This window comes from Pavona decussata, unplaced genomic scaffold (genome assembly GCF_977016875.1).
Source record: "Pavona decussata unplaced genomic scaffold, jaPavDecu1.1 SCAFFOLD_102, whole genome shotgun sequence".
Taxonomy (NCBI): domain Eukaryota; kingdom Metazoa; phylum Cnidaria; class Anthozoa; order Scleractinia; family Agariciidae; genus Pavona; species Pavona decussata.
Genome location: NW_028145517.1, coordinates 5,773,834 through 5,795,355, shown reverse-complemented (window position 1 = coordinate 5,795,355; position 21,522 = coordinate 5,773,834). Strand labels below are relative to the sequence as shown.

Below are 21,522 nucleotides of genomic sequence, written 5' to 3'. Positions count from 1 at the left end.
AAATGTCGACAACGGCTAATATCCTTCAGACGTCTTATGAGTCATGTGAAGGATTCTTAGAATTCTCGGAAATGATCTGATACTTTGTACATTCGCTGGCTCGTGGCCGAAGATTTGATCGCAGAAAACACTTCCAGTGACCAGCCCTTTCAGTGCTATGCTTTAATAATATATTTTCGTTCCAAATGATGTACGACTGGTCGCCAACATTAACAATTGCTACTTGTGGACCAGTCCATTGAAGGTATAACTTCAAAGCTTGAACTTAAAGTTGAAGATCAATTCTCCTAACTGGTTGCAGTTCATTCGTAGTAATGCCTATTGTGAGATTTTAATGGTACCAATTAAGTTTCATATAATGTATCATTAGGGGAGATTACAAGTTGATAACTAGAGGTTGGTTTGTAATTAAAATTTTAAGACGAAATCCCGTTGAAGCCTCGGATTTTCAAATTTAGCTCCTTTGCTACTGCTTAAATTGGTAATATAACTCCGGTGCTAATGTACCATATTCATTTATAAACACACTATTCTGGCTACAGACTTGATGTGCCTTTATGAAGTCCGCTAACAAGGGACTTCCCATAACATTTATGCCGCAATATTTATTTTAAAAGTAAACAATCTGTGAATTATTGTGTGGTAAATAAGAAAAGTTGTGCAAAAAATGACAAACACAAAAGGCTATAAATTAATCTATTGTCGCTAAAAGAACATGACGCATAACGCCGAGGATTTTTTGATAAGGCGGAAAATTGCTTCAGCTTAATCGTTTAATCTTGCATGACTTCTTAAAATACTTCAGTTCTTAAATCATGTACCGAGAGTACGTTAAGCTCTAAATATACGTGACATACTAAATGGTATGAAAGGATGAACTGTAAGTGAGACGTAAACTGACTGAAAATGTTCAGGACAAACTTTTAACGGCTAGTTCTCTTATTTTATCCGAATCAAGGAAAAAATTTCCAAAGGTTGTATTGGGTACTGCTCGCTAGACTTCCCGGAAATTGTATGATTATACCCTTAGTCTTGCAATTAAAGGGCTCATTGATTTCCAGTATTATTGGGAGCCATACCCTGGGAGAGAAGACTAAACTCTGGGAGTGAATCGGGGCTAAAGTCCAAAGCAACCTCAAAATGCTAAGTTTACTGGCGCTATAAAAACGGATGAGAAATCCATGACGCTTCTGAGCAATACCAGGTGTTTAGACGTTTCGCAAGATTAAACTGGCTAGACGAAAGCCAACTTGATTTGGTCAGTTTGTCGGCCTAATTAACAAAACACGAGATCGGTTACTTTGACTAAAAACGTGCGATGCTAAGAAATCCTCTTTACTTGATTAGTCCCCATCTTGTCGGCAAGATCACAGTGGACATTGCATTTGTATTTTTGGGTTTGCACCTCAAAAATAAGAGGAAGTTTGTAACTAATCAAACGATGACTTGACAAACACTTTTTTTTTTTCACTTTGAATAAAATTGTTAGCTAGTCTTTTGCCGCAACTAACTTGATAGGAAACAGTCATTTCCTCTAGCAAACCCCCGTACTGATCGGATTCTGCCCGCGTGATACGGAAAATTATGCTAACTATTCAATTTCGTATCATTGAGCGAGTTCTTATAAAAAAAAAAAAACATTGCTGTATATTATTGTTTTAGGGTTTAAAACTACTTTTCTCATGGCATTGTCCAAGGTCAAAGTAGAGAAACCTCTCTTTTGCAAAACAAACAAAAATAGTACTTCGTGTATAAAGAACGGTTAGTTTTATTTCATTTTTATTTCCGGTAATGATCATACTTGGTTTTTTATCCATAGAGTAAGAAGTTAGAATCAATTCTGAGCACAGGAAAGTCCTACTTTAAACAGCTCGGGGCATTTGAACCGGTTACACTTGAGGATTCACGGCCCACAGATCCAGATCACTAAGAACCACCTTGTTTAGCATAGCGATAAACGACACTACAGAACTGAGTACAGCTTTAAAGCTTTGAGCCGTGAATGGACACACTGTAGACTTTCAGCTTCCAGACTCTCATAACTGGTACGATCCTCATTTTTGAGCTCGTTGATTAAATCTAAAGAGTGTGATCATTCAAATGAAAGCTACTAGAGAGCACTTTGTTGTGATACCGCCTTTTTAAATTTTCAAAATAATATTTTTTTTTTCGGTTTGATCTTGGCCCCTTGGTGAACGTGCTTGGATAAGAGTGAAAGGGTTAAAGGATTAATCGTTTCACGACCATAAAACATCGGGAAGGTCAATTATCACCGTGAGAATGTGTCAGTGAATAACCTTCTTTGTACATTGAATGCCTCTCGATCACAAACTTCCTTGAAGAGACTAGGTGATTCAAGCAATCTTCTCAGTTTAGTGGATTTTTCTTAACAGCGCAGGTTTTCAAATCGACCGAATCCCAAGTAACACTCGAGTACAGTTTCCGGAGGAGAAAATAACCCATTATTTGTAACAAGGATGGTTTAAGAATGTTCAGAATGGGGAAGATTAGGGTCGGTTTTAAGGTGGACAAATGAAAATGTTTAAAAAAAGCTCAAACCATGACGCAACCTTTTTAATCCGATCGTTTGTTAATTGCCTTTAGTATTTCACAACAACATTTTGTTATCGAAACTTAATTGCTTTGGTCGATGCAAAGGTTTAAATAGATCTTCTTTGACCTTAGCCTTTATTTGTCCTTGAACCTTTTTTTCTGTGAGAAAAAACTGAAGACAACAAATGGAGAATAAATATATTTTGCTCCATAAATATTTCGCGTCATACGTAGGAGAAAGACCTTTCCCAGAAAAGACAATGCGGGGGAGTCTGACTTGGGTGGCACCATCTTAACGTTCATCCCAGACACTCGGGTTGCAATGTCTTTGTGAAAAAATGGAGTCTCGTTCTATCACTTGCCTTCTTCATCAAGCAGCAGTGGTGCAATGTTGTGACAGCTTTCAACGCAATATATTGTCGTCACTGAACTTTCCGACCAAAAGAGTATGAATATTCTGAGACAACTTTTAAAACCTTCCGCCCGACGACAAAGATTTTCTTATGCGCCACGTGTTATTTGTAGTCGGAAAAGCTGCTTTACAAAAGGAAAAGGAATCGATTTAAATTATGTATGACGACAAAATGTTGGCGCCAAACAATTTCCTTACCCGTTTGTAGAACGCATCCTGAGTTGGGCGTCGTCAAATATAAATATTTTCCTTTCTGATTGCTCCAAGAATAACAGCCAACTCACCGTAGGTTGTAATCATCTTTTGTTTTGTAAAACTGATGGTGGTAATTCCGCTAAGGGTTGTCTCAGTAATTGTGTAAGCTCAGTGCAATCTTGAAAACAACTCACTTCAGATTCTCTACGCTCCTGAAAACACTAAATTCTTAGGCTCAGTTCAGACGTGCCGAACTTAATGTGAATGAGCAAAAGGGTTTCTTTTTTAAGTTGCGTTAAGTTCTGTACCATAAAAGTTCGAGGTTTTAACCGGGCCCATGCATTATAGAGAATATTTTTATCTTGCAATATAATTGGGCCTGGAACGTAAAATAACACCCTAAAATAAGGCAAAAGCGGTTAATTAATCTTCCTGCACAGTAGATATGAGACTATAGAGTTGCCTACCAGTCGAGCTCGGGAATATTTTCTCAAGGACGAAGGAAAAATATACGTGAGGGGGGGAGGGGGAGTGCCACAATGAGATTGCGAGAACTGATGAGATTGGGGGAGTGAGAGTTCAGCCTCTGTACAGCGGGAACGGCTACTTCACAGAAATACGAAACGAAGGACTTTGAGAAAGTCCACCTAGATTCGAGCCGGAAAGTTTAAATGTGGTATGTAAAAAATTAAAATTTATATTGGGAGACTATACGTAACAATGGCTGAAATACTCGAATAAGAGTCGTGTAGGCCTATCAACCCCACGTTTACAACAGGCAAGGGGCCAATCTTGCCCAAATTTGTCAGGGCTCCCCAGAGATTCTCGTTCAATTAATACTAAAGAGCTTGGACGATGAATCTGGCTCTCTGGGATTCGTCTGAGGATACGGGATACCTTGTTGGTCCGAGATCACTTACCTTTGTATATCTCATATTTTTCTAAGACAGAAAAATCCAAATTTCGGCCGAAAATCAATATTAATATGTACAGTGATTTGACCTATAAAAGTGAAATGTAACGCCGGGAACAGAATAAAGCTCAATTTGAATTCGCGATTAATTGTGCAACATTTGTAATTCAGGCCGTGTGTTTCTTCTGATGAAGCTTGTTAATAAAGTACAATCGACGGATTTTGATAACCGAAATCACTGAATAACCAGCTACTTTACTCGAAAAAATACATTTGTGCGAAATTAAGTAAAACCATCTGAATTAATTGTATTGAGAAATCGATTTCGAAGGGTAATTCTGTGGTCCAACTTTATACCAAATTCCTTGATATGGAGCTTATACGGGGATTCAATCAGATTTCTCGTCGCAAATCTTTAATTTGCAAAAACCGAAAATACGGAGAGAATTTTTCAGCTGTCTGTTTCAATAATTGAAGTACAATTTCATCTCCAAAATAATAGCTGAACAAATTACAGTGGAACTCCCGATTTTTCGAACCAAAAGTTGCTTTCCTTGGATTTGCTTCTGTCAGATTTTTACCCCCGATTTTTGATCCAAATTCAGTTTCACTACTAGGTTCGATTTCACTGTACTGAAACACTGACGAAACGTCGCCTATGGGGACTTCTATGCACAGAAACCAATCGAACGTTCTTTACAGAATAGTACTGAATGGTTGGTGATATTTTTTTTTTTTTCTTGGTTAAATTAGGTGAATTCTTTTGTTATCAGTGACACAACTTGCGTCGCGCAGAAAAAAAGAAAACGCGATATGTTTTAAAAAAGTGTTCATTAAACAAACGGTATTCCCGTGTTTTGTCTTGCAGTAATGTGTAACTCCTCGAGAAGACAGCTGCAATTTGTATTGTGTCGTCCATTTTTTTATTTTTTATTTTCTGAAACCTCTAGTGAAATCTATTCTTATATAACTCTAACGCCAATAAATTATTTATTTTCCGCAGGGGATATGTCAGTACCAAATTATTCACATTAAACAGAGAGCAAATATCGAGAACAAACGTCTCCTCTTGTTAAAAAAATCAACCTGTCTGGTGATTTCAACTTTATCGTCAACATCGGAAATATGGAGGCAAGGAAGAAAAATACAAGCTGTAAAGTTTGTCAAGGATGCTTCCTGATTTTTGTGCATGTGCTTGATCGCATGTTTGTGAACTGTAAACCAAACTGCCCAATTTTGACCAATCAGCTTTCCTTGGAGCGAGCTTAATTGTTGTAAATGATTCAACGCGTTACTTCTTAGCTCAGCCGGCTTTTGTTTCATCCCCAAAATTTGCATACGCGACTCTCGACTATCCGCAGTCTTGAAAATTTTGCACTTCAGTTAATCCGTGTTCCAGTAGTCCAGACGCTGATCAGTGCCAAGAACCTTAAATTGTTTTAATCGTGTCTGGAACTGCTATTGATAAGAAATACTGGGATATTTTTTCCGATGGTAGAAATGGCGAAAAACTTAACCTCAGCGATGTAGATTCCAACCAGTTTATCGAAAAACCAGGGCAACCGTGTTTGAGCCGGCCATGTTTAGTGACTTATCTCTCGGTTATGGATACCTTCCTGTTTTCTGGGCGTTTTTCACTTCGTTCACTTTCCTTTTGTGCTACGGAATCGCAGTGTCGAAGAATCACATTTACCCATATGTTCCCGCCATTAGCGATACGGGCGCGCAGATTCCAGAGGCTAACATCTTCTCGGAGCTTTTTAATTTTTCCGTGGTTTTGATGGCACTTAGTCTGGTCGTTCGCTATCTTCAGTTTCAAATGTTGACCAAAGGATTGGACTCGCCAGACTTCCTTCTGAATCGTTTAAATAAGGTTGGTTTGGCTTGCGGACTCGTCAGCGCTTTCGGAGGAACGATAATTGCTAACTTCCCATCGAACGAGGTATGCCAGAATGTTTACTTCCTAATTTTATTACTTCTGCTACTATAACTTAAAGACATTTCTCCCGTTTAAATTACAAACCAACCCCTCTTCCATACTTGATAAATTTTCCTAGTTAATCGGAATTTGTTTTATTTAGGGTGTTGACTTAATATTTACTGTGGGAGATTTCTTACTACTTTAGAAAACCGCTCTGTCAAAAATGGAAAAGAGACCGCGATCGAAATGTCGTTTGTGTTTTCCAAGCTTTCAATGTTGACATTAATTTTGCTGATCATGAATATACACAAATCTCTAATACTTTCGGTCGAAACAGAAATCAATGAAGGGTATTGATAAATTTGAATTCATTCTAATTTATACAGCCCGGTTATTTTATCATTCATTCCAGCTGTAAATAGACAAATATCTGTCGTTTTTTGCTATGATACAAAATGCAAATTATGCTATATATTATTCTTTTTCTACGTAAATAATTTGATTTTGACTAATAAAATGTTCACTCAGCACGGATTTAAAACTACAGTGGAATCACGTTTTGGTTTAGATTATTTAAAAAAGCTCTTTATCAGTGGACGTAATAAATGGCTAAAGTATCCTTAAATTCTGGAATATGTTCTCCGATCTGAACCCACTCAGTTCACGGGTAAATAATACAAAGGTTCAATTCGAAAAGCGTTCTATTTTCGACTCTTCGTGTCATTCTCCATTAACACTGATTTATTGAAATTTCGAAGACTGAATAGATAAAAGCGTTTTATTTAATTTTGTGGTAGGTTTTTTCTCGGTATCATTCAGTTTTAGAGGTATATGCGGTGTATTTAAGTAGCTTCGTGAACAGCCGTGAGTTAAAGAAGGCAGGATACCTACCGTTTTCATTTTTTTCTGGTGCATTTATCGTTGGCAAAAGTTCTTTTATCTTAAAACGAACTGCCAGCTGGCTGAACAGTAGCATGTTAATTTAATATTCATTGCCAATTCTAATTTCTTAAAACGTTTAACTCAAAGCTCAACAGAATTAACGATGAAGACGGTGTCTTCGAAAGCAGAATGGCTTCACGAATGCTTTTGTCCGAGTTTTTACTCGGCTTCAAAGCAATTAGCGCAACGCATCTGTTATGATATCGTTCGTGCAGTCAAATAATTCTATTTCGTGAATAGGGTATGGATTTCCTATCCCGGCGTCCCGTAAAACACTGAGCCCTATTCCACAAATATTCGCTTTCGTTCAGTAGAAGACGCAAAAGTTTTTTCAGCGTTTTGTCTCCCATCCACACGTATCCGATGTAATTAAAACGGTCACCGAAACTGACGCAAATTTTTGGAAAGTTCCTGGGGCGAAACCGAGAAAAAGCCCTTGCGTTTTCAAACGAAAACGGATACGTATGGAGAAGGCCTGAATGGTCGTCACATTCGATTTCCATCATGTTTCTCTTTGAAATATGACCATACAAAATGGATCAAGATTCATTTTAAAACGAAATACTGGTCAACCGAGCTCTGAATAATCTTTCGGGGAACTAAAGCGAAAATCCTCTGCGGTCTCTCTGCAGGAAAACGACGTAAGTTATCAATAATTAACTAACCTGAGCTCAAGGCATGAAAGGTTTTATTTTCTAAAATATGAATATAAACATGAGTGTTTTCGACCAACAACAACCACCCAAGAAATGTGATCCTAAATCTAATACGAATGTTATTGTTTACTAACATTCGGCTCCTGAAAGAAAGAAGTTCCCGCAATATTAACGGGACATTTTCTGTCGTCGAAATTGTAGTAGTTTGACACGACTTCAATTCCGTTCGCAGATCAGTGATACGGTTTTGTAGTAGTACACTATAGTGTGCGAATACAGGCGTTTCTCGCCGCTTCATAAGATGAGTTTAATAATAATAATAATAATAATAATAATAATAATAATAATAGTAATAATAATAATAATAATGATAATAATAATGATAATGATAATAATAATTATAATCATAATAATAATAATAATAAAAGACAGGATACGTTCGTCGGTGTGTTTTTCGGGTGTAGACGCAAGATTTCATGTGTTTTACAAACTGCATATTTTTAGGTGTTTCCTTTTACCCATCTTCAAACAGCTTTACAGTTTTGTTTCAGTCTTCACTCATGCGGAAAACAAAATATAAACTTTCTTCATTTGTCATTTGATTCACAGCAAGACAGCATGATTTACGTCCACGACGCCGGTGCAGTTCTGTTGTTTGGCAGCGGTGCTCTGTATTGTTGGGTCCAATCCTCACTCACATACAAGTTAACGCAGCATGGAATAAACACCCCGTTCCTCTTTACGATTCGCTTCCTCCTGACATGCGTGGTAACCGTCTTTGGCATAATATTTTTCGTGGCGGAACTATTCGCCTATGAGGAGTTTCGTCATCAGTCCCGTCACGTGGTCGCCAACTGGCAGCCCTCGGACCCAGGCTATAGCGTCCATGTTCTCAGCAATGTAGGCGAGTGGATTGCGGCTCTGTGCTTTGGTCTGTTTGGCATCACATTTTTTGACGAATTCCAGCAGATCTCTCTGCTTGTGGAATGCAGCGAGAAGGCTCCTCGGGAACGCCAATCAAGCCCTTTGCTCGACTATACTAACATAAACAGTGGAGACGAAGAGTAATTATATAGTCGATAATTATTATTTAATAATAATTGATTAATGTCCGTGTAAGCGAGGTCGATTAACTCGTTTGTAATAATTTAATGTTTGATACCAAGGCACCCGCTTGATGTATTTAATACTTATTTATAAACTGAGCAACTCAGTATGTAAAAAACTGTGCAGAGATGAAGAGAAAGGCTTTATTATGCGTCCCAGTATTGAGGAACAAGGGAAAGTTTATCTTTGGGATGGTTGGTTTGAGGGCAAATGGTGAAAAAATTAATCTGAGAATGGCTGGGGGTTAGACAGCCAGCGGGAAGAGTGGAAATCACCAAATGAAACAAACCGGTTGGATAACACTCAAGAAAAAGAATTGGGTCGATTTTCTGACATAAACTGTACAGTGACTGGGAAAAGGTTGATCGGTTACTTCGATTCAATATTTGAATGAGGACAATGAGTTATCTTCTTCCTGTCTTGTTAATGTCAATCACATAATCAACCACACTGGTCACGAGAATAAACAGAATTGTGTAATGATCGCCAAAGAACTGAAATTGTCTTACTATCTTAAGATAGACATATGAGACACAAAATGTGCTGTGTTGTTTGTTCAATTAGCCTCAACTTTCAGAAATCGTGTTTCTCAGTGAGTTAAAATTTATAAAGGGATGATACCCTGTCAAAAATTTCGATTAAAAAAATCGGTATTTCTTTAGTTTGAATATGATTTTGAGACTGACTGGTAACCTTCAGTGCTGAGAATCTTTTGGGACTGGTTGTTCAGTTTACTACCCTGCCGTTTCGTATTTATTTTTATTCACTTACTTTTTCATTAAATCAGAAGTAACAAGAAAACTATTTTATTTTTCGAAAAAAGCAAAGAAGAAGGCCGGTTAAATAACGCACGATGATCTATCTTGGTTATTCAGTCTTTACATTCAGCTAGGGCCAAGAGTTTTAGCATAGAATAACCCATATACACAAACACTTAATGCACTAATTAGGCAGCCATCATAGTTTTAAGGGGGCAATACACCTAAATTTGAATGGAATTTGAATGAAATTTGAAGAGGTTTTAAGAAGGGATAGAGGAAAGAAAATGAATTTTGGAACACTAACAGACAGTTGATACCCACGCAAGAGCACCCCAGGTTGCTAGTGGACTAACTTGGTATCCGTCTATTAATTATTAACTACAAATTCCAATTTTAAAACTTCACTAAATCTTCAATATTTCTTATTTCTCTTAATTTTACCAATCTTTCTAGAAAAACTGCTCCTCCCAAATATACCAAAAAACCACCCAAATATTCACAAAATACCCCACAACACAGTTTTACGATGTGATGATAAGGTTTTTGGATTGCTTGAAACGCGAACGAGATATTTCCATTAAAGCCATGTCAAGTGGCGGAAAAATGGTGTTCAGGTGTAACTCCCCCTTAAAATATGGAAGACTCCATGACTGGCCAACTTCACTTGGGCTTAGAAGTAAGCTTAACGTAGTGATAGTAGTGCACTTTATTGACACGATATTAGAACAAAAAATTCGACGTAATAAATGTCTTGGATTTGTGAAGCTGCTTGTGTAGTTTTTGGGTCATGGCCCAGTCGTTTTAGGACCATTCTAACAAAGTTTCCGAATTTCACCTCAATCTCGTGAAGAAAAGGTTCCCACCTGCTGAAATTTATCCTTCGATTTTCTTTTAGCCTGCGAGCAAGCTCTCTTTTAGGTCAGCCGCGAGAGGCCCGCATCCCACCCCAATCCTCTCGCGGCTCGCTTCGCTCGCCGCTCTCGTTATCCTTACGCGGCTGACCTAAAAGAGAGCTTGCTCACGAGTTAATTTTCTCTTAGAGATGAAGTAGAGCAGGACCTATTTGAGTGACTTCAACTATGAGAATTAATTTTTTAGACCCTTAAACTGGCTTGAATTCATGTTAGACAATTATCCATCAGAGCTTTTTCCTTTTTAGACATTTTACTCGTCGCGTTGACGGTATGAATTCGCAATCAATACACCAAGTGTGAAGTGACTTTAATTCACGTCGCGTGAAGAAGTTTGCACGCATTGCGGACCATCACTTGAGTAGCAATTTTCGCGTTTTAGCTGTCATTCCGTTTGAATATGTAACTTCGCGAGCGTCTCTCGGCTCCTTTATTAGACTGCGGTATTTTTATTCTTGTCCATTGTCCCATCAAGTTGTTGTTCAAATACACCGACGAAGTTTTAGCTTTTGTTTGGTTTTCGCAAACTCAAAAGTAAAAGATACGGAACGGAAATCAGGAAGAAACAAAACAAAACGGAAACAACATTGGCTGTTGTTTTCAGTGAATAAACTTCGATTTAAAATAATACATCGGTATGCTAAACACGCCCAGAATTGTTCTCTTTCGCATAAAAATTTACTTAAAATTTCCGTTTTGTTTCATGAGAATCCCTTGAGAGTTGTTTCCAATCAATTTCGCGTGTAATTACATGCAAGTAATGAATTAGCGTCCTTGGTCCTGATCTAGCGTTATGGCGAGTGTATCCTATGGTCTTCGCTTTCTTCCAATCTTGTGGTCGCTTCTTTTGGTCACCACTGTGGTCTCCTCTCGTTTGATGGCCAACGCTATCCACACCAAAGAATTCGTTCACACAAATGCCTTCCAATGCGCGCAATCAATTCTCAGCCAACTTCTAGACTTGCTTGCCTTTATTGGACTTCTCTCGATCGTTGTTCGCTATTTACACCTGGAAATGCTTACTAAAGGATGCCAAGAAGAAATACATACAAGTATTGGACGTCTCAGAATGGCATCACTAACTTTCGGCGTTGGGAGCATGCTGGGTATAACAGTGATCAGCAATTTTCGTCCTCCAAATGATCTGGTAAGTCAAGTTTGTAATCACGTTTATAACACATTACACAGTAAACGACATATCCAGAACGTGACAACCTGTTTGTGTTGTGGAAATTTTTCAGTCGTTGAAAAGACAGCAAAAATCTTGTTAACTAAAGTCGCAAGTCATGCTAATTCGATGCTGGCTGAAAATGGATGAACGAAAACCGCGGAGCAGCGTTTTGTAATCAGTACCGCTCGCATTTTTTCCCCGCGCTTGCCACCACTTGCGTGCATTGCTGCGCTTGGTATGTGTCCCGGATGCATGTTTTCCTGCGCTTAGTACTGTCGTATATTTTTGCTTGCAATGTGTAGGCCGTAAAGAAAACATGGCGACTAATTGATGAAGTTCGAATTAACGAAAATAGTTTGGTCTTCGCCAGATAACAGGAAGATGCGATTGTTTACTTTTATATAGCAAGGTTTTACCGATTTCGTCACGGGCTTCAGCAAAGCCTTTCCTTGGTTCAGCAAACCTCTAACTTCACTTTATGTACGGATACCTCATGTTCTCTTGACGAATAAAGTTATACTTCTTTCAAAGTTTTTTAGTATTACATTTAAGGACGGTGCCTACTATTGTTACTGCGCATACGTTCTGCGCATCTCGAGATACTCGGGTTTCCTATGGGTGCTGCCTACTAATACAGGGATAATTTTGCGCGGGTTAAAACTATACGGAGAAAGCAGAACTTAGCAAATGCTTTTGGTATCTCAAAAGAAAATTAGGGGTAACCATGCATTTTTCAGAGATAATTAAGCTTGAATTTAGGAAAAAATCCCGTACATTGCTTTATATTTTGGCGCTTTTTAGAGATATTATTGCTTAATTATCTCTGAAAAATGCGTGGTTACCCCAAATTTTCTTTTTGGATTCCAAGAGGCCTTGCTAAGATCTGTTTTTCCCGCATAGTCATAAGCCGCACAAAAATACTTCGGTATTAGTAGGCACCGTCCTTAATTGGATTGCGTATTCTCACTTATATTGTGTATAATTTCTCACGTCATTAGCGCGCATGTTGGAAACATGGCGGATTTTCCTTGATGCTAAGCTCCGTCAATTACTAAATGGCTATTTTTTCCTAAACTAGCAACCTATCTTTTTACCACGTTATTTTAACTTAGCTTTTATCCTCTAAAATAAGATAATCCTCTCTTTGTTGAAAAATTTCAGTTCAACAGAAAAGCGAGCTATCGCAAAAAAACGAGAGATTGTCCATTACTCGCAGGCAAAAAATAGTGATACTGAGAATAGGCACGTAAGAAACGTTTTGGGTCAATGCTGCTCTATGTTGTGCTCACCTGTCAAGAAATTTATATGAATTGCCGCTCAAGCTTTATGCATTCTAAGTTCTGCTTTATCTATGTAATTCAACGGCTGTTATCATTTGGCATAGAGTAGCAATATTGCAAGCATTAGGTTATAGGGTAACTTGAGTGGATCACAGCTCTTTTATTGCAATTTTTGAAATAATACATGCTAGTAAACCGATCTACCATCTGATACAGCGAAGTACGATATTGCCGTGAGCCATGATATTGTTAAATTTCATTGTCGTTTTTGTTTTCGCATATAACGTCAAATGGCTGATTTCTTCTTTGTGGAGCGTGATTTGACCATGATTTTCCACAACTTCGGTGATTACCCGTAATACAAAAACTAGGGTAAATAAAGATAAGAAATTTTAAATTTGATTTGTAACTGCGTGAGGCAAAGTGTCGTGAAGAGAGCTAACTTTAAGTTACGTGAAATGAACACGTGATCTGGACCTCCCCTCAAGGTGACCGAGATGAGTGTTAGTAGATACACAATCATTAGCCATGCAGTTGACGTTTACATTTTACATTGTTTTCTCGTAGGAGTACAAGGGTTTGGGAACAGTGCACCACACTGGAAGAATTCTTGTTGGCCTTTGCGGGATAACTTACTGCTCGCTCCAAACCTTTATCACTTTTCGCCTCAGTAAACTTGAAATCAGCACCATCAAGCTTTTTGTCATGCGCATCGTCACATGGAGCCTCTTGTGTGTCAGTGGTATTGTACACATAGCCATGGAAGCTTGGCTTGCCACTCGCCTTTTGAAAAAAAATCCACAACTTTATAAGCCTTGGTATTTAGATGGATTAGATACGGAAGCTTATTTTCCAGACATTATTAGTGATATCAGTGAATGGCTAACATTTCTGCTCTTCGCAATCTTCTCGTCGACGTATTTTCCGGAATTTCGTGATTTAGGAGTTGAAATGATTTGCTTCTCAGGGGATTACAAACGCAAACAAGAGCGTGCGACAGACAGTCGTCCCATGCTGAGCGATCAAGATAATGAAAGCTGTGATGAGTACTGAACATTTAAAACTTCTTTGACATTGAAGTGCTTGGAAGTTACCATGGTGACATGGGAAAACTAGAAATACCGTTTGAATATCAAATGGTCAAAATTCATCCTCTCGGATGAGTTTGCCTATTGTACTGCGTCTAAAAAACTAGAATTTGAGACGTGAATTACGTGAACGCCGTTGTGAACATGCTTGAGCTTCTTTGGATTCATAGTTGCCTCTGCGAGTTTCGTGTGTACTATGAAAAATCCCGAGCAGTATTAATTTAGCTCCCATTTCTTGCTTGGAAAAATGAACACTTGGAAGTTGTTCATTACACCGCGTTAACATTACATCATTCTCAACTATAGTTACATTGTTATCGATCATTACCCAAAAAAAAAAAAACCAGTGTGTGAACCAAGCCTTGTATCGATAACAAATTCCGCAACATTTCTTACATTGGTTGTTGTTTTACCCAGTCTGTGAGAAAGTTGTCGACATATTAAAACTGTATGCTATCTTTCACTGTTCCTAGGTAGCAGTTTGACAATGACAGGAGCGCTAGTTATCTAGCTCTCTCACACAAAACAAATTTATACTGGATTCAATACATAGTTTTGGTCTCTACTGTGTGGAAAAGCTCTATCGTTGTCGAGACCCAGAATTTGTTTATCATGCTCTAAGAGATGAATGTGACTTTTAAATATGGAATTGTTAAATTGGTACTGTATAGAATATGTTTTACGTCGCACAAGGGGATTCTAACTTACATGCGAAACTGTGAAACATGTGAAGCTTACATGTGAAACTGTGAAAATTTGAACTCTGATTCAAATGAAAGCTACCAAGCAGAGAGTGCCGGCTTGTTTGAATTATTATATATCACTGAAAATTTGTGCGTTGAGAGCTTGGTTTCATGGTAGTTGTGCCACCATGAATATAATAACGACTTCAGCCAGTTTTTCCTGCTTTCTGGGGACATCTCATATGAAAAAGTTATCAATATACCTAATGTAATCAGAAATAAATAACAAAGTTTTCCTTCCTTTTTATTTCGCCACCTTTGGCAAATACGGAATCACTTTGATTAAAAAAATGAAAGCTGAAAGCTGGTTAATGGGGGAATTAAGCATTTAAAACCGTACATTGAGGTACACATGCATTTGCCATGAATTATGGGAATGCACCTCCAGAATTGGACTACAGCTTATGTCTGATCGTGAGAGAAAAGTGCTTTGAAGTTGAAAAGAAGCTAAGAACACCTAGTAACATTTTGTTATAAAACAGAAAGTCAGCTTCACAGCCTCCGTGTATTTATTGATTCATGATGACTTAAAATACATCAACCGTTTTGTTTACTCTTACCATCACATTAACAAATACCACTTATTCCTTAACTGAGTTTCATTATTCTTTATAAGTGAGTCCCCCATCCCTATCCTCTCCTCCCCGAACAAAAAAAAACGTAATAATATAGATACCGAGTGTTTTTAAGGGACAACTGAACAAGGACTTCCAGTATTTTACCACAACGTGAACTATACTCGTGTCCTCTCTGTCCGTTAAATAAAAATTGTCTCATTCATATTCAGGGTCTTCTTTCTGTTTTATCGGCGAGTACTCTCTACTTTTGATAGGTTCCACTTCATCGTTTTCAACACAGCGAACTTCAACGGAAAAGTTTTGGAACTCTTTGTAAAACGACACAGCGTACATCGCTAAACCCAGGACGGTGATCCATTCTTGGGCAGTGTTGATCACGTGAAACGTATAACCGCCATCTTTGGGCTTCCATTTTGCCGTGCCTTCGTCGCCATTGAACATCTTGTAGGAATAATATTTAAGGAAGGGATATCCCATCTCAGTGAAGGTCATGATACAACAAACAGCTAAGCGGAAGACAAACATGCTTTTGGTGTTAAGGCCAACTTTGACCGTGTGGTAGCTGATAAGGGTCTGGAACCAGTAATAGAGCACTCCGTTGAAAACCGAAAATGCACTCGCCGGAGAATGAACTGTTCCGCTATATTTCTAAAGTGAAAAGAATGTGAAAATTCGTTAGAAATGGAAATGATTTAAATTACACTCCCGGTGAATTCAAATGCGGTAGCCTCAGCCGCAAGAGAAAGCAAACCTATTGCTGTGATTGGTTACCATGGAGCTACCGATTACCTGTTTCCCGTTCATTGTTCGGCATGGAAAGCTAAGCCTGCTAACAATAAAGTTAAATTGTTGTCATCGGGGAAAAAGCCCTTGATAGGGTCTGTTAACTACGTAAAGAAAATAAAAGAAACGTCGTGGTACAAAGCATTTTTATTTTTTTTTAAGCTACGCTGAATGATCTTCTGAGTCGGTTTCTGTAAAGCTTCTACCTGTTCATTTGCGAGTGAAGTTGAGCAACAAATTAATCAGTTGTCCCGGTTTTTAAGTTTAAAAGTTAGCGTTGCTTAGGGTGTAGCGAAATTTAAAAAGAAATGTTTCAAAAATGTTTTGTTTCACCCTAATTAAGCAACACTATGATTTCTGAAAAAGACGGTTCAAACCGATCGCAGAACAAGCTCTCAATTTTTAATTTACCGCCTTGCTTGTTGGAATTGATCATCACATCCGTTTTTCGAACTGGTCTCAGGTGTTTCCCGATCTATTTTTCGACGGATTTCTGCATATACGATAAATATATCTCGTTTCGTTCAATAATCGTTTGCTTTTCAAAAATATTCATTATTTACGCCAGTGCTTCAGGGGCACCCAACGACAATTTTCTCTCAGATCCATTGAAACGTTATTTTAGGCGATCTGGAGTGGCTTTACGGCTCTATAGGTTCATTTTAGGCAGCGCTATAATATTTTTATCTGTTCGGTCAATCTAGGGGAACTTGAGTCTTTTCGAAATTAGTAGGGCATTTTTGTCCATTTCCCGAAAATCTTAGGTCTTATCTCCTTTCCGAAAATCTTAGCTGACCTTTTTTCGGCACCCGAAACAACATTTTTATCAATCCGAAAACACTAGGCCTTAAATTTCCCATATCACAAAAGTTTGTGGTGAAAATTCACTTTAGAAAATTGTAGGAGATTAAGGGCCTTCCGAACAGATAATTTACCGAAACGATCCGTTGGGTGCCCCTGGTGCTTGATAAGTCGAAAGAAGGCGAGTTTGCCGACTTCTGAAGTAGTTCAAACGGTTTACTTGTGCGTCGTGTGGTCCCCTGCATTCAAAAGTTTCGTAACTACGAGTATGGGCAATAGGAAACATGGCTTTCGACTAAATAAAGACCACATTTATTTCAAATAAAGTTGAATTACTCACAATCAAGTAGTCTTCAGTCTTTTCTGGTCGTTTCTCCCCATTTATTTCTTGTAGAATATAGCCCTAACATTCTATGTCGCCAGCATGCATTCGTTAAGTCTTGGTAACCGTGACGTGTTATTGAAACCCCAGTCGCGGCCGCTAAGCGCGCTAGCGTTAACACTAAAAAGTGACTGGGTCGGAAACGATTTAACTGTTGCTAGGAGATTAGAGCTACTGGCCAATCACTGAACTGAAAATACAATAGGCATTGTTTTTCAAATTCGTCTGCACGCGGTAAGAGCACCGCAAACTCCTCCCCCCTTGCTAGTTGAAAAATGTGACAAAAAGATTACTCTCCCAACATGGAAGGAGTCGAAAACAATTTTGAAATTTATGACTGGAATATTTGGGCTTTGAAATATGCTAAGTTTATTGGGTTGCTGTTAGCCAAACTGTATATTGAAATCAATGACATTTTTTTCTAAGTCAGATAAACAGAAGAAGGTCAAGAAGTAGATTAACGAGGCAAAAAGTTGCATTAATAACATTTTATTCAGGATTTATACAAACATTACTTGACGTATTGGAGTACAGTCCGGTACTCCGAGCTTGAGCGAGCGCCAATTCCAGCTTCTTCGGATGACTTCAACATCGTATGAAATTTGTTGCAGTTCTGTTACGGTAGTTAAATTACTTGCAATTCTAATAAGCTTAAAGAGATATAGATATTTATGGCAACAATCGCTGTAATATACACAGGAAAACAAACCATGGCCAAACACTTTAAAAAACGACTTTCAAGCGCTTAACTGGAGTAAACATATTTTAAACGATGGTATTTTTTTCCGAAGCTGGAATGAAGCTAGTTTGTGGTTCCATGGCAAGGTATTCAAAACAAACAATGAAATATTCCGGTGAAACAGCTTCCAACTAACCACATATTTCGAGCTCAGTAGCAACTCTTGGCGGTTCCAGTTTTCTTTCTCCCGAACATCGGTCCGACACCACTTCGTTACCAGACTTCCAGCGGCTTTTTAGACCCACCCTTTGCTTCCTTATATGGAGATGGGCATAGTTTCTTCTTACGAGGCGGATTATGAGTTAACGCTCGCGCGCTTAGCGGCCGCGCCTGGGATTTCAATAGGACGCACGGTTACCAACACCGTAAAGAATGAATGTATTATGCAGGCTAAGTTTGATTTGAGTCAAACGGTGCGTTGCTACTTGTTAATCAGGGCTATTCTACAAGAAATAAATGGGGAGTAACGACTAGAAAAAACTAAAGACTACTTGATTGTGAGTAATTCAACTTTATTTGAAATAGCTGTAGTCTTTATTTAGTCCAAAGCCATGTTTCCTAGGATATTTCGCTGGAACTTTGCAATTTTTACTACCTCCTGGATGGAAGCCACGTTTACGGAGACTCGGTTACAACGGGAAAATCTTAGAAAACTGTATTTAAAAAGCTTTTGTTCATAACGCAATAAAGATCACTGAGAACTTTAGCTAACTTTCGTTCTACGCTAATGAGTTGTGTTTGATCTTTTATTCCAAAATAACCTACGAACTCGACTGAATACTCGTTCATGTCTACGAGTAATTCACATGCAACTGAGAATAATTTTCGATTTCTAAGAAATTGATCATGAGTTCCTTTTTAACACTACAGAGAAATAGCTCTTGTGAAAAACAACACAACTGATCGATCCTGAAACTTAACCGATCGATTAAAACAACACTGGTCGATAAAACCACAACTGAACGATTAAACTGACACAACCGATCAATAAAAACACAACTGATCGATTGGAACATAACCTGACTGATCGATACCGAAATTCAAAAGATCATTGAAACACAACTGATCGATTTACTTTACCGATAGTTTGATACACAACTGCCTGATCGCTTTACCGATAACCCTAAATTTTTTTATATACTTTGTCTAACTATGTTTAATTTTTATTTTTATTTTATTTTATTATTTTGGGGGGGGGGGGGGGGGGTTTGTTGACTTCAAAAGCAAAGAATGAAACAAACATCTTAACCGCATGCTTGCTCAGTTTATGTCAATCCTGAGGTGTCACCATTCAAATCATTCAAAGCTGAATCAAAATCCCTCCGACCACTATTCGTTGTAATATTCTGAGGGATTCTGACTTGACGGCAACTCGTCAGTTAAGTTTCTAATTGCACTGATAGTAAAAACGTGTATTAAAAAGGATAACCCCATCGCTATTTGAATATAACGTTTATACGTTAAAGACGGATCATCCGTCCAGATAGATAACCTCTCTGATGAATCATTTGTTCTAGTACCTGAAAGTGGAAACTCACAGAAGACAGGTTATCCGTCTTAGACGTAAAATTCGAATAAGATTAGGTAATAAGCGAAAGAAGTTTTATACGTTTCGATGACTCCATGTCATCATTTTCAAGTGAAAATAAAATAAAATTGACAACTAAATATATACCGTGCAAGGCGATAAAACGTAAATTATACATGTAAAGGTGACAAATTTAAATAAATTCCACGTCGTCAATTCCGTTCCATGGAACGAATAATCAGACGGATCGTCCGTCAAACATTCTCACATAAAGGAAATTCAGGTGGTTTCATCTCACTAGTGATCTAGACGCAATTAATTGACATACCTCACGCGATCGACAATTCGCCACTATCATAAGACCCACGAAACAGGAAACGCCAAATGGCATAGAAACCTTGTTGAAAAACTTCACCCTCCGTGAAGTATTTTGCTCGCAATCACCTCGAATTCCGTCGAGTTGAAGATAACGACAGAACATCGCCATTAGGCCGAAGAACGCCATAATCGCCATCAGAAAACCAAAGATGGATCCCTCGGGTTGAAAGGATGCTGTTGAACTAATGCTTGGTAAAAACGGATACACATGGTCCATTGATACTGCTATGATATATGGAGTAATGATTGTAACACAAGTCAAAAGAGGCCACAGTAAAGGTAGAGCGTGAACTGTGCGCGAAAACTTCGCCATGTCGACAACAGCATTTGGAAACTTTGTGAAGTAAATGTTACAACAAATTTCATTAGCATATAGTGAGGTACTTTTGTGAGGGAAGAAATTAGGATTAAGAAGTTTTATTTGCATCGCTGATAAAAAAATTGAAAAACCAACATTCACTTGGAGTTTCCAGTTCAATTACCGTGACTGTTACCTGCTGTTGTTTAATAAGACCATAACTGTATATTAAGCGTTGAAGTATTATTGTAACCTGCGCTAGCCTTTGTTAAACTGTTATCCACCTGTGCTGTTTTGAAGGTTATTAATGTTGTAAAAGCTAGATTCCGTTTCCTCCAATTATGTTTCAATGAGCGCATAAGTTAATGTTGTGTTAGACTTTTTAATGAAAATTACCTAATCGCGTCGCTTCTGTAGTTTGTCGTAATTACAAGTGCTTTGTAAACTATTCTTTGGTTACGTTCTGGTTATGTTCTGGTTACGAAGTGGATTAAAAGCCCACTGTTGGACCAAAGTTCTGTATGCTGTTGATGTCTCCGAGATAACGTTCATGTAACAGATCCCGGCCTCTTCGCAGCCAGCGAGTGTGTTCCCCAGGTTTGCAGAGTCTCGCCCCGAGATCTGTTTAAGAGCTTCCCCAGGCCCAAAACCTGTTATCACACTTTTAAAAGGTGTTATGAAATTATATTATCCCTCGCTATTTCACTTTGGGGAAATAGAATTTCTAACTTGTGCCATTTTGTTGCTGCTCCTTCTTCATCAAGGCGTATTTTTTTCTGTTTGTTTTTTCTTTGTATTTTCCAGGAATAAATATTTCACGTAGCGGCGTTCATTTTTGGCCGATTTAAATTTGGTGTCTCCGCAGAAACCAAGTTTAAAGTTCATAACTTTTTACGACCCATTAAACCTTCGAGAACTAAATATTCCAACAAATTTCATTGACAAACCATCGGCGCCTACTGCAGCAAGGGGCGTAATTTAAAGTTCCACCTCGACGAAAATTGTGCTCCTGTTGACTGGTAACTTGGTAACTTGTCTTCAACCGAAAACCTACCTGGTTTGAAGCTGCAAATTCACTCTGAAAAACTTAAATCTTGATGTCTACTTATCATGTTTGACACCTTTTGATATTTATTTTTATATCAATCCTTTCTGTCTACTAACCCTCTGACCATCACAATAGCAAATAGAGCATTGCCTTTCCTTTCTGTTATTGTGGGCCGTTTTTATACTAAGGGACGCATTATCCGTCTAGAGAAAAAAAAAAACTTGACAAACTTGGGCAAACATTTGTTGTGCGTCTGGTTATTTGTCTCTAATATAAAGACGGGCACAAGACGCATTATCCGTCTGGGCGAACTATTTTCCGTTGTGAGTCGTTC

General features: G+C 38.2%; 2 protein-coding genes across 2 annotated transcripts; one reads left to right on the top strand and one right to left on the bottom strand.

The window, feature by feature from the left end:
• Nucleotides 1–5,097: 5,097 nt before the first annotated feature.
• On the top strand, nucleotides 5,098–10,224 carry LOC146471880 (DNA damage-regulated autophagy modulator protein 1-like). Its single transcript, XM_085120445.1, has 2 exons — nucleotides 5,098–6,015; nucleotides 8,202–10,224. The coding sequence occupies exons 1-2, from the start codon at nucleotides 5,653–5,655 to the stop codon at nucleotides 8,658–8,660; spliced, it is 822 nt and encodes a 273-aa protein (XP_084976571.1). The 5' UTR covers nucleotides 5,098–5,652; the 3' UTR covers nucleotides 8,661–10,224.
• Nucleotides 10,225–14,794: 4,570 nt separating this feature from the next.
• Nucleotides 14,795–20,644, bottom strand: LOC146471879 (DNA damage-regulated autophagy modulator protein 1-like). Its single transcript, XM_085120849.1, has 2 exons — nucleotides 19,793–20,644; nucleotides 14,795–15,879 (listed from the first exon to the last, which is right to left on the bottom strand). The coding sequence occupies exons 1-2, from the start codon at nucleotides 20,267–20,269 to the stop codon at nucleotides 15,427–15,429; spliced, it is 930 nt and encodes a 309-aa protein (XP_084976975.1). The 5' UTR covers nucleotides 20,270–20,644; the 3' UTR covers nucleotides 14,795–15,426.
• Between the last annotated feature and the right edge of the window lie 878 nt (nucleotides 20,645–21,522).